This window comes from Balaenoptera ricei, chromosome 6 (assembly GCF_028023285.1).
Source record: "Balaenoptera ricei isolate mBalRic1 chromosome 6, mBalRic1.hap2, whole genome shotgun sequence".
In the NCBI taxonomy this organism is placed as follows: domain Eukaryota; kingdom Metazoa; phylum Chordata; class Mammalia; order Artiodactyla; family Balaenopteridae; genus Balaenoptera; species Balaenoptera ricei.
The window spans coordinates 77,788,550-77,802,194 of NC_082644.1; the positions used below are offsets into that span (position 1 = coordinate 77,788,550).

The following is a 13,645-nucleotide window of genomic DNA, read 5'->3' on the forward strand; positions in this document are numbered from 1 at the left end:
ATTGAAGTTTCAACCTTAGGCGTTGACACTGGGCTGAATTTTGTCACCATGGTATAAAGCGTCTAGGAAGAAAGAAGGACGGAAGCAGGGAACAAAGAGAGGGAGGGAGGGAGGAAAGAAAAAAGAAAGGAAAGTGGGAAAGGCTAAAGGAAAGGAGGGATTATCCTATCTATTATTTAAACATTCAATGCAGAAAAAGAGGACTCAGGATTAAATTTTTTAATTGATTCATGTTGATGCTATATAAATTATAACTTAGCTTATAAAAGGGAAGGGAGATTCCGAATTCCAAAAACACTCCTTTACAATAGGTTTTCTTCACTTCTATAATTCATTTCTTCACAAATCATTAACTTACACTTTGAAAGAAAATCTAAGCATATGTCCAGAGAAAGAGTAAGAGATGTAAATTGTCACAGACAATAAGACACATGGAGTTTCTTTGAACCATTGTGTCTTTACCTCCACCCTGATTCTGTATGTCACTGTATTATACATTACTGTCATCATAGAATTGCTTATAAAATATTTTAGAAAAATAATTACATGTCTTCAGAAGCAATTTGGAACTAATTTGAAATGGGTCTGATACTCAGCACTTATATATATGTAGGTGAAATACAACAAAGCTTACATTCTGTCCCCTCCTTATCCATTCTTTTCCTTTGTCAGACCGAGCCTGGCTGATAGAACCAAGGAAGGTCCAGAAGCTTCAGGAAAAAATTTATTTTGCACTTCAACATGTGATTCAGAAGAATCACCTGGATGATGAGACCTTGGCAAAGGTAGGTCCTCAGACCCAATGTCACTGAAAGAGCCCAGTGAGCTGAAGAGGGCTAGTCACATAAAGCACGGGACATTTCTCAGCAGCAACAATTTCTGAAGATTACCAAAGGTTGCATAAATTTTGAGGTGCACATTTTAACAGGGAGACTAGGAAATTATAATAGATTGAGAGGACAATGACTTTGGTAGGGAAGGATGGTACTGATGGATCTGAGCCACAGGTAGAGGAAGACAAATCAATGATACTGATGGATCTGAGCCACAGGTAGAGGAAGACAAATCAAAGGACAAATCAAAGACACATCTTTTGTTTTGAAGAACAAAAGCTTGAAGCAAGGAAACAAGTCTTCAAAAATCATATGTGAAGAAATAGGAGACTTTGTGTCAGGTCCAGGCAAAAGAATGGGTAGATTTTTATTCAAAATGAGGAAGAACTATAAAATGACGAGAATTGGGGAACAGAGCGTAGACCACTGTGTGAAGGAGTGAGGTCCCTGTCATTGGTCGTATTCTTATAGATACTGCCTGGTTTCCTTTCAGGTATGTTGTAAATGACAGTCCTACCCAGAGTCAGAGATTAGACTGATGTCTTGTCAATTTCCCTTCAACTCTAATCTCTTCAGCTCTACTCTGGGATTCTTTCAAAATGAAGTATCTCAGGGGCAAAATGCATGTGCCATGCTATCCATTTCGTGATTCAACTTAATTAAAAATAGTGATCTTTAAGAAGAATACTGAGAAAAGTTGTTTACCAAAGTAAAATGATCATAAGAGGACAAAGGAATTTTCTGATGATATTCAGTGTTATTTTAGATTCTAAAGTATCTTAAATTTCTTAAGAATTGGAATTTTTTTAGAGGTTAAACAACTAGGAAATGGAGCCTATCCTTAGTTAAAGATGATAGGAATCCTACTCTTTATATTTTTATCATTAAAACCCTCCCACTCTGCTCTTGAAGTTCTTTATTTTAAAAAAGGGGGGAAGACTCTGTTAGAGATACTATCAGATTTTACTTCGCACATACAGAGTACTGCTATAAAAAACCTCCATGAGTTAAATCTGCTGCTTCATTATGGTAACATTTTGTTAAAATTAACGCATCACTAGGAAGAACATTTCTACACTGTAGAGTGATAGTTCTCTTTGGTGCAACTTTTCACTTATCATGTGGGCAAGGACAAATCTCCTGCTCGTCACACCTCAGTTTTCTCCCAGGTAAGAGCAAAACTTCTACATACATAAGCAAAACTTCAGATACACTGGGCAGAAAAGACAGTAATGTGGATGTACGCATCTGTCTCTGTAATTGCTCCATAGCATATATGCATAAATACATCTGGTTAGTTAATGTGGGCAGGGAGGATGTTTCCTGCATTTGGGATCTCCCAAAGACTTTGGTCCCCATATTTACCACCCTAAAATTAAGAACTTTATAAAATCCAGAGTTAGACAAAAGTTGTTGCTATTCTGCTTAAGGGGATCATCTTCGTGTCAGAAAACCATGGTTTCATCATCTCTAAAATGAAGATCATAATTTCTTACTGCTATAGAGATGTGTAGGTTCAAATGAAATATTTCCACTGCATAAATTCTAACACACTGTGACACGGTGATTATTACTTCCCAAGAGAGCAACTCTCATGCTTATACCATTTTCAACCACCTGGTATCCTGGTGGTGGTCTGAGGTATTTGGGGTAGAAAGGAGACAGAGAAATTGAAGATGAAAGATATTTAATAGCAAGAAAAAAAATTAAAACACCAAGTAAAGTCAGTTTAACTCTCTTTTCTCCATCCTCAGTGGGAAAAGTATACAATTATTTTCTTTAAGTTTTTTTTAAGTATAATTAACATACATTATATTAGCCTTAGGTGTACAGCATAATGATTCAATATTTGTATATATTGTGAAATGAACACCACAGTAAGTCTAGTTAACATCCATTCAATTCTTTTCTTATAGAAAGAGAATGTTGCAAAACTGGGAATCAGAGAAAGCATTAGAGAGGATTATTTCTTATATAAAACTCACTGGAGCCAGATGACAAAGCATTGCTTCCACTGATCATGTGTGGATTATTGAGTTTTTGTGGGGACCCTTTGCTGTAACAGTCATCATTTTGATAGGATGTTCTGTGAACTAATGTGGAGGGACCATGAAAAGGAATGAGAACTGGATTCTCATTTATCCCAGCTCTGGACCGTGTGGTTTTGCATAAGTCACTCCATTTGTCTAAGTCTCAGATTCAACTGTCGTGTCCTGGGGAAGGGAAGAGGGTGAGACAAGTCTCTTGAGTTCTGACTGCTTTAATACTTTAAGGACAATGGTGCCATTGACATATAGGGACACCCTCTCATCAAACCCACACTCCCCAGAAGGAATAAATAGCTTTATTTAAATCTAAGAAAAACTATTCTACCCTCCCACAGATTCTTTTCATCTTTTCAGAAATTTCTTCTTTTCCTTCATAATCATGGAGCTCTTCTGCCTCCACAACGCCTCTAAAACAGTGACCCCTCTGGGGAATCTGGCGCACATCATGAAACTTATCTCTAGAAAAATGTGCACATACCCAACTGTTGCATTCAAGTCCAGCGGTTCAGGTTACATCCTCAGTAGGTGGGGTAGATCTGCCTTCTGTGCAGTGTGCAAAGACTGTTTATGCCACCGACCAGTGTGACCCTGAACAGGTGGAGCAGACTTAGGTGAGGTGCAGGGTTCAGACATAGTCGTTAGATTTCATCCTAAAAAAACTGTCTCCAACACACTTTCTGCAGGCCCACTTCCTGAAATTAAAGTTCAAGTAGCAATGCCTTATACTTTTGACCAAACCTGGACCTAGGGAAGATTTGAAATTCAGGAATTCTTATCCATTAACTAGAAGGTCTCAACCCCTATATGTTAATCAGTTTGTTTGTTTGTTTGGGGTAAAAAAAAAACCCTATTAAAGAGTCTAGTTTCCTCTCCTCATGACCATAATGGTAACATGGAACATATTTATAATAAACCATCAGAACCACTGGCTGCTTAGTCACCTTGGACAAGGGACCTAACCTCTCTGTGCCTCAGTTTCCTCATTTGTAAAATGTGATTAAAGATAGTATCAATGTCATATGGTTATTTTAAGGACTAAATGAGATCAAACATAAGCAAGCCGCATGCTTCATCTCAGATAGTATGTAAGTGCTATTGTTGTAGTTGCTGTGGACAGAAGAAGTTTTGTTTCAGCAGGGAAATGTTTATCCAAGAAATGGGTATATTTGAGCTAATCACTCATGAATGATGACTATTTCAAAAGATGGAAGTTAGGGGTTTAGGGAGGTGGAGTATGACATTCCAAGTGATGGGGGCAATGATATAGACGTGAGAAAGTATAAGGTATACGCAGGCTATGAATAATAGTTAGATTTGGCTGGATCCTGGATGTGAGAAGCAAGGAAATGAGGTAACACTGGTCACTTTCACTAAAGCTCGTGGAAAAAAATACATATACATGTAATATGTATAGAATGTATGTGTATATGTATATGCATGTATACATATATATTTTTAAGCCATATGACTGGGGGAGGCAGCCCATCTGTTCTCTGGGCTTCAGTTTTCTTGTCTCCGAAATGAGGAGGTGGGCCTGGCTGGTCGTTAACTTCCCTTCAGTATAATATTCTTTGACTCTAAAGAGAAAAACAAAGGTTCCTTCTGATGTCTTCTTCTGCCTTCCAGTGCTCCGTCCCGTGCGAGTTTTATGGACTCTTTAGATGTTCTGCCGCTACTCTAAGTGAATAAGTAGACGGATTTCTACAAGTCTTGCAGATTCCATTAGTACTATGGTAATTGAATTTAGGGTGATATTCCAATCCCAAAGCTGTGAAGCACACACTGTTTATAAAGCCTGCGTCCAGGGGTCAGCATTCCCATCAGGCTTTCCGTTTCTAGCATAACAATAACAAAACTGCATCATCAACAAGGGGAATTTGTCTTTCTACTGTAACAGTACCAGGTCACTAAATAAAAGCTTAGAAGAGGGAAGGCTTACACAGCCCTATTTTACACGTTTATAATTGAAATATTACCTGAAAGAAATCACTCCTGGTCACTCACTTTACTAGTGCCATTAAGATACAGATTTAGAAAAAAAAACCAGCCATGTGGACTTATAGATAGGATCTACGGAGCAAGCACTGACTGAGAGATTAGTGAAAACTGCCAAGGGTCATTTACATTGATTTTCATTGCTTGCTCAGTGAGATCTAAAGAGACTATGTCATGATTAATAATGGGATGTTTATGCCTGAAGCCTGCTTATTCTTCGTTCAGGACACTAGGTGTCACATTAGAATTCCTAGTAGGTGGGCCTAGGGATTCATCAATTTAATCTTAAACAACACAGTCTGTCCAGTCAGCACTTAAGGGGTCCTAGTTCAGATGATGTGGCCTTGTGGTCTGAGCCTCCTCATTCCCCTTCATATTTGGTTAGGAATTTGTTTTATATTTAAATTTTCTATACTTTCTTAAAGTATAACATACATGCTGGAAGTTCCTAAATCGTAAGTGTTTAGTTCAGTGAATCATCACAAAGTTAACATACCTGTGTAACCACTGCCCGTGTAAAACTGGGCACTCCAGAAGCCCTGCTCAGGTTTCCTCACATGGTATATACACTGTAAAATAATGCAAGAGTCAACATTATAAAAAACAGTTCAATAGATCATCCAAGTTTTTAAATTCCAAATCGACACTCAAGAAACATAGCTCTCTCACGGAATAGTTTTCTACTTCAACCTACATGTATATTGAGTATGTACTGTATGCCAGATGCAAAGAAGGGAAAGGCAAATAACACATGGTCTTGGCCCTTTAGCGGTTTCCTTGAGGGATTCCTGTGAGAGAGCAGATTATTTCAATCCATTTTAGCTATTTATAGTTTGCTGGCATACACTACAGGTCCAACACCCAGAAATTTCAAGGGTTGTCCATCGTACTAATGGTCTATAATAAGAAGAGAGGTTTTGATGTTTCTCCTCACTCATCAAGTTGCAAGTCGATGTATTAGTTAGGGCTCTTGGGTTACACATAACAGGAACCAACTCACACCAGGTAAAGCAAAAAGAAAATAATAAACTAATGGAGAGAAATCTCATCTAAGGCAAAAAATTCAGCCCCCATTCAGGAAACACTACGACAAGGAATTAGGAAGCCTTCAGAATTCTCCATCTCACAAGTTTATCTCTCTTTATGTATCTACTTCATTCTTCTCCCTCTCTGAACACCAGTTTTCTCTGCTTCCCTGAAATATGGGTAGCTCTTAGCTCCTTAGGTCACTCATAGTTTCTGCTACATTTAGAAAGTAACTTGCTGGCTCTCCGTCTGATTCCAAATTCCAACCCCAGTTAAACCAAATGTCCACTTCCACTGTAGTCAGCGATTGCCTGAGAAAACATGCCATACAGCGTGGATGCCAGCATGGAGTAAAGATGGTGCGAGAGGGCTGTGACCTGAACAGATATCTCCAATTTAGTATTAGAAATCTAGGCCAAGTGTCTGGGTTTAGCTGAACAAAAACCCAAAAAAGAAGTGAGTGGGGAATTTCCTGGTGGTCCAGTGGTTAGGACTCCGTGCTTCCACTGCAGGAGGCACGGGTTCGACCCCTGGTCGGGGAACTAAAATCCCGCATGCCGCACAGCCAAAAACAAACAAACAAAGAAGTGAGTGGACAAGAGAAATGGATGCATGTAACCTCACTTAATGTGTCCTGTCTTTATCAGTGCTTCTGAAGTTTCTTCCACATTGATCAAGCCATTGTTCACTTCCTGCTTCAGGTTGGAGGGCATCTTGATGGCCTGGAAGCCCACATGAACACAATCCTTAGTTTTCTCCTCTGCATGTTCCATTCTTCCAACATCAAATGTACCAGTTATAAAATTGTGGGTTTTCTCATAAAACCACCCTCTGGAAAGAAGCATAGGATTATTATCTCTTCTCCAACAGCTGCTTTTTCTTCTTGTAGACCCCTGTAGGTATAAGTTAAAGCTTTCTTCTTACAAGACATGTTTATCATAAGAGAGAGATGAGTGTGAAAATGCCTTTTTATAGACCGTCTGTCTACTCCTGCTATGGGGATTATTTAAACATGAAGAAATTTCATGATGATTTGAAATCGACTACCCCCTCCATCTCCAAGTGCTTCTGGATCACCACCCCAGCTGTTTAAAAAGTTGTTGAGCCATTAACTGCTGCTGAGGCTGCTCTGAGCTCCCTTTGACTTGGGGGTCCCCCAGCTGCAGTACATAATATTAATGAGCAGTAAGTGAAGTGACTGCCTGATGCTTCCCCCACCAGGCCCTTCTGGGCTCTGACAAGTGCTGCCGCTGCTTCCTCATGGCCTCCTGGCCCATGGTGCCTCCAGAGTGATGGGTGCCCCTGTCAGCACTTGTGTTTCCACAGCTAACTGGATGCCTTGAAATCAGCCCCTCCTGAGAGCACAGAGGTTGGGGAAGCTCTTTGTCTTTTTCGGTGTTCTTTGCTCAAGTGGTCCCAATGCTCTATAACAAAAAGCATTTGTCACCATTCAACCCATTCTACAGATGAGCGACAGGGACAGGATTGAAATCCTCTAAAAGAGGGAACTAGATCCTGAACCAGACTTTCTTAAACCTAGTTTTGGGAAGGAAAGAAGCAGGAGTCCATATTTACTTTCCCAAACCAAACGCGTGGTTAAATATTTCCAATAAATGAACAACTGTGGAATGATTTTGGCCATCCTCTTATACATTTAATTTTTCAACCACCCATTCTCTAAAGGAGCAGAAAACTGCTTTAAGAATTGTAATACATAGAATTCTACTTTATGAATCACAGTTTACTAAATGAGCAACTTACTTTAATTGCTACAAGAAAATGAAAATCGATATGATGTTGCTTTTCATTTCAATACAAGTAAATGGCTGATTTTCCCCATGCATTAACCCACAATATACAGAGACTCAATTTTGGGTGCTTGGTTAGCGGCTAAGCTGGTTTCTTGCCCTCCATGTTATTTGGCTGAACAAGCATGACCTTGACTATTTCTCTCCTTGAGGGAAGCATTATGTGGGAATGACACACGACATCTAACACAGATATTGCCAGGATGGGCCAGGCACTCCATAGATAGTTTGTGTTGACTCATTTAACTCTTACAACAACTCTCTGAGATAGGGACTGTCATAATTGACATATGACAGATAAGGAAGCTGCGAGGTTAAGTGACTTGCCCAAGATCACACAGCTGTAAATAGCAAGTCTGGGATTCAGACCCAGACAGTCAGGCTTGAAAGCCCATATTTTTATCACTAGACTAATTCTCTTTATGTAGTATTTGTGTCTCATAGGGAACTCAGGAAATTTCATTATGCGTCTCTCACCAAACTAATAGAAGCAAGCAAATGAAACCTTCCCTCTCTTGATATGATAACTTTTTTATCGGCCTCCTGAAAAGAAGCTAACTTGACACCCAGTTACCGGGACTATTTCTAATATGATAAAGAATTTACTCGTCAAAGAATTTACTTTGAAAAACAGTTGTAAATTTATGAGATTCAAACCTCTTAAACAGTGTTTCTCAAAGTCTATTCTATGGACCCAGTGCACCAGCATCCTCAGGATATTTGTTTCAAACATGAAATCTGAGCTCCACACCTAGATTTCATGAAACAGAATCCCTAGGAGTGGATGCCGTAATCTGCATTTTTAGGAAGCACTCCAATGGTTCCGTGCACATCAAAGATTGACAAGCATTATAGAGTTGCATCTGGATGTTTTAAGAGCTCCACACATCGTCAGTTCAACTGCAGACGATTATAGAAAGCTTTCAAAGTCTCTCTGCGTTCAGTAGCTATTTCAGGGAGAATTGTAATGTGCAAGAAGTGTTCCGAAATTGTTGCAGTCTCCTTCTGTGTGAACCAGCCGGTTAAGAAAGCTTGAATAATTTCCCAAGGGACTCTAGTTAAAGTGGACACTTGTACACTCTTTACCTATGAAAATATAGAAAAGACACGGCTTTCCATCCTGGACTCAAAGGGAATCTTTCAGAATGGGATTCTGATAATTTTTCTTAAAACCTTTCGAAAGACCGTAGCAAAGACTATGAGACCTAGCATAATCTGACCAAGCAGCCTCCCCAGTTTTATCCTTGAACATACTCACCCACGGCTCCAGCGACGCTGAACTTCCTTCAGTTCTAACAGCACCGATGATCCTGGAACATATTATATACCCCCCAGCCCCAGCGTCTAGTTAGCTCTCCCTTTCCCTTCAGAGCCCAGCATAAATGGCCCTTTCTCAGAAGTGCCTGCCTTGAAGCAGTCAGAGCATTCTCTTATCTACCACTTGTCCTAGCATCATTCCTCCATGGCACTCACCAGTTTTTCGGTCTGCTTTTGACTGTGTGGTCACTTTATTCATCTGTCTTCCCCCACAGATTATAAGCAACAACAGTACTGTTTTGTGAATTCTGGTGTCTAGTAGAAGTGTCTGCTACCAGTTTAAATACCTCATAATGTTGGAGAGAAAGTCCTGATTCTCAGTCTAAAATTTAACATCCATTCTATAAAGATTTCATGATTTCTTTTTTCATTTCTATCCCTATCATTAAATAGCAGTGGAACTAGAAAGTCTGAACCCCAGACTTCTTTATGTGTTCTAGATCCCTTTAATGAATATGTCAACAAGTCTAATCCTGATGCTATTTTTAAAATTGCTTATAGTGTGGTTATATAGTCATTAGTTGTTGAAAGGAAAGTTAATAAAAGAGAGGAAATTTCTTATTTTGAAAAGCCACAAAGTAACTAATTATCTATTTCCTCCTTTACTTCAAAGGCTGAAATGGTTTCTTATTATTGAACAGGGTAGGGAGCGCAGTGAGCCTAATTGGTGATTAGATGGGTTTTACTTAATTTTATTTTATCATCACTTTCAAGTGTACCCTTGGTCAGCTGTATGAACTATCAAGCTTATCGTTTGTAAAAGTATTATCTATATGAGAACATTTCTTATTCCCACAGTAATTTGATCACAATGACATTTGGTTTTAAGCAATTTTGACACGAAATGATGGATTCTAAGTGTTCCGAAATTATAAGTGTGTCAAAAGCTAGAACTGTTCAGAACCTAAGACCTATATAGCATTTAACAAACTGTGGATATTTTAAATTATTAAAACACTGTCTTCTGGGTATTTAAACTCAAAAAATTACATTCTACATGATACTTATATATCAAAACCTAACAATTATAAGTGGATATTCTCCCATGAGTTTTTGAAACACCTCCTTAAGGAAGCTGAGTGCCAGTGACTTCCCAAATTCTCCCTTGATTAAATATAGGTTTCATTTTACTCATTACGGTGGGAAAGGATTAGAGAGCTACCGGCAAGCTAGTGACCTTGACAGAAAAGCAGTCCAGATCGTTGTGAATTACACCTCATATGATTTAGGTTACACCTTCCTAACACTGTCACCTTCCAAAACTAAAAAATCTGATATTCACATCATAAAAAAAATCTATGGGAAATGATAGATAATAATATTAGCTAACAATTGTATTTCATGCCTACAGTATTCTTAACACTTTCATACGAATTTCCTCACTCAGTTTACACAACAACGCAATGAAGTACGTGCTATGAGTAAGCCCATTTTACAAATGAGAAAACTGAGACATAGAGGATGTCACAGCCACACGGCCATTTAGCTATTTTAGAACCAGGATTCCGACTCAGTCAGCCTGCCGAGAGAGCACCCCTCCTAACGATTAAACTAAACTACCTCCCATACCTACTTTATATAAGAACAGTGAATTAGGAAGCTTGGTCCTGCTTTCTTCTCTTTATTTTCTCATTAGAGAGTCAGGGAGGGAGGTGTTTTGTTTGTTTTGTTCTAAAGGAGAAGCTGAAAGTGAGCCTTCTTTCTTTTTGAACATCTTTTTCCAAAGCCAGTTCCCTTCATCTGAGGCCAGGAAGGACACTGATTCAGGAGACAGAGCACTAATGAGCTTCCCCCTTTGTCTCCTTCCCTGTCTCTCCACTCTGCAGTTAATAGCCAAGATACCAACCATCACGGCAGTTTGCAACTTGCATGGGGAGAAGCTGCAGGTATTTAAGCAATCGCATCCAGACATAGTGAATACACTCTTTCCTCCGTTATACAAGGAGCTCTTTAATCCTGACTGTGCCACCGTCTGCAAGTGAAGGTGACGAGCGAACTGTCTCATAGTCATGGAATGCAGCACCATTAAGACAAAAGCAATGTGTTCATGAAGACTTAAGGAAAATGTCACTACTGCAACATTAGGAATGTCCTGCACTTAATACAATTATTTTTCACCGCTACAGTTTGAAGAATGTAAATATGCACCTGAGTGGGGCTCTTTTATTTGTTTGTTTTTGAAATGACCATAAATATATAAATATAGGACACTGGGTGTTATCTTTTTTTTAATTTTATTCAGGTATGTTTGGGGAGACAACTGTTTATAGAATTTTATTGTAGATATATACGAGAACAGAGCAGTACTTTACATGATTACTTTTCCTGTTGATTGTTCAAATATAATTTAAGAAAATTCCACTTAATCGGCTTAACGATTTCTATGTTTTTAGATAGTTGATGCATGTATAAATTTGTAGCTGTCTTGGAAAGCACTGTGCATGTATGTAATGAGTATATAATATCTGAGAATATTATATATGACTATTACTTATACATGCACATGCACTGTGGCTTAAAATACCATACCTACTAGCAAAGGAGGTTCAGTCAGGCGCTATTGTTATTTACCTTCTGTGTTATATGTTACCTTTATGTTAGACAATCAGGATTTTGTTTTCCCAGCCAGAGTTTTCATCTATAGTTAATAGCAGAATGGTACCAATTCAGAAACGTCTACAAAAGAATAAATATAATGCATGACCTCTGTATAAAAACTCTGTTTCGATCAATGACATCAAAGCCTTGTCAAGATGGTACATATTGGAAAAAAAAAATAAGTATTTGGAGCCATTTTCCTGTTTTAAGAATTAGGCCACAGATAACATTGTGGAGTCCAGGGCTTTTTTGACCAAACAATAGATATTTCCACCAGGACACATAAAACAGTTTCTTTTCTTTGGATTTCAAGTTGTGAAAGAACCTTCACTTTGGTGCTTATTGTATCTTTAACAGAGAAATACAGTCTGTAGATTATGACCACCAGCAATTTTTGCTAATAAAATTAGAGGAAAAGAGTAGGTCAGAGCCCAGGGTCCTAATGCCATTTCATGCAAACATTTTTCTAACCATTTTTTTTTTTCAAAGAAGAGGAAGAAAGAGAATATACAAAGTAAAGAAGTAGTTCTTTACGTTCATTCTCTTTAATAAGTAAGTTTGTTAGAAAAAGCAGCAATAAAGGGGGAGGCAGGACTTTCTACGTCCTTCTAGTCTGGGGTCTCTAATTTTTTCAACTCCAAAATGCTGTATTATAAAAATATAGCAAAACCTTGATAGATTAGAATAAAAGATCTGGGTTATTCTACAGAATACACCTCAAAGCCAAAACTATTTCCTGTGCCGTTTGAAATTGCATCATCCATCTAGCCGGGGATTATTTTTTTAGCAACTTTTTAAAGTACAGAATGCAAGAGGTGAGATCAGGATTAGACAATTTGGATTTCCTAGTACTTCCTCATTCTCCACTTGCTCACCAATCAAAGAGATCACCAGAAAAGCATAAGTTCCAGGGAGTTTGTTCTGCCTGTGTTCTGGAGGCCTTATGCCTTTGGTCTCATTTGATCCAAAATCAGATTTTTTAAAAGGGAGCTAGAGAAGAGCTTAGTGTATAAGACAATGAAAATTATGATCTCCTATAAGTATAGCCTGGCCATCAACTCATGAAGACCTGCCCTTTTCTCCTTGTCCAACACACACACACAAATGCACACCTGCTTGGTGAAGTTTCCATCAGTGGAAACTTTGATTTTTTTTTTTTTTTTTGATCTCTTATGCTCTCCTGAAGTTAGATGGTTGAGAGCCATCTCCATGATGCCACAGAACTGCTCACTGATGATCAAACAGTAGTGTTAGTCTTTGCTTTTAGAAAACAGAGTCTTTGCCCACATCATGATTGATGAATTCCAAACCAATAGGGAAAAACAAAAAGGCTTTAAAATAATGAATCTCTTTCTCAACTACCGTTATATTCTATTAATTTAACTACATTGAACCAAATTACCTTCAGTGTCTAAGAAGACAGCTGTAGACTGCTTATTATGCTGCTACAGGGACTCAATTCTTTTTGGTGTAAATGTCACTCCCGCTAGCTCTTTGTATAAAGAATTAATTCCAAGAGTCATATTTCCTTCTAATGGAAAGATTACTTTACTGATTGCTAGGAAAACAGGGTAATGGAAGGCACTCAATTAAACCAAACCATTTCCAAATGCAATGTATGTTTTATGATTGGCTTGTGATAGGCGATGCTTAATGTGTCTACTTGGTGTTTCCCTTTGAGCTTTGAACTTATGTCAAACTTTGTTTTCATTGTTCTGTTGGCCTAGTGTTTCCAATTGTCAGCCTGTAATTCCTGCTCAGTTGCAAAGGGAACCATTTGTTTCCTCCAGTTTACCTTAGAGGATTTAAATTGGCTCAATTGATGAAGTAGCTGAGAATTTCTCTTCCCCCGTCCCATGGGTGATATAGGAAAAAGATTGTTCCCCACATTTGCCTCAGGAGGTACTGGATTTGAATTTGTGTCGTTTCCACTAGTGCAAGCATTTCACTGGGACGGCATGAACCTTTTGAAGCTAGGGGACAGGAAACAGCTAGCAACTGAACCAGAACAAAACAGTGG

The 13,645-nt window shown here is 38.6% G+C and overlaps 1 protein-coding gene and 1 long non-coding RNA gene across 2 annotated transcripts in view; one reads left to right on the forward strand and one right to left on the reverse strand.

Annotated features, from left to right (window-relative positions):
- RORB (RAR related orphan receptor B) overlaps nt 1-11,009 on the forward strand; it is a 48,871-nt gene extending 37,862 nt beyond the window's left edge. Inside the window, exons 8-9 of the mRNA XM_059926670.1 lie at nt 673-785; nt 10,854-11,009. Of these exons, the coding sequence (XP_059782653.1) occupies nt 673-785; nt 10,854-11,009 (269 nt within the window). The remainder of the gene's footprint in view (nt 1-672; nt 786-10,853) is intronic.
- On the reverse strand, nt 2,864-6,726 carry LOC132367862 (uncharacterized). Its single transcript, XR_009503872.1, has 4 exons — nt 6,527-6,726; nt 5,373-5,445; nt 3,360-3,469; nt 2,864-3,046 (listed from the first exon to the last, which is right to left on the reverse strand). It is a non-coding gene; the product is annotated as an uncharacterized LOC132367862 (long non-coding RNA).
- Nucleotides 11,010-13,645: the final 2,636 nt, after the last annotated feature.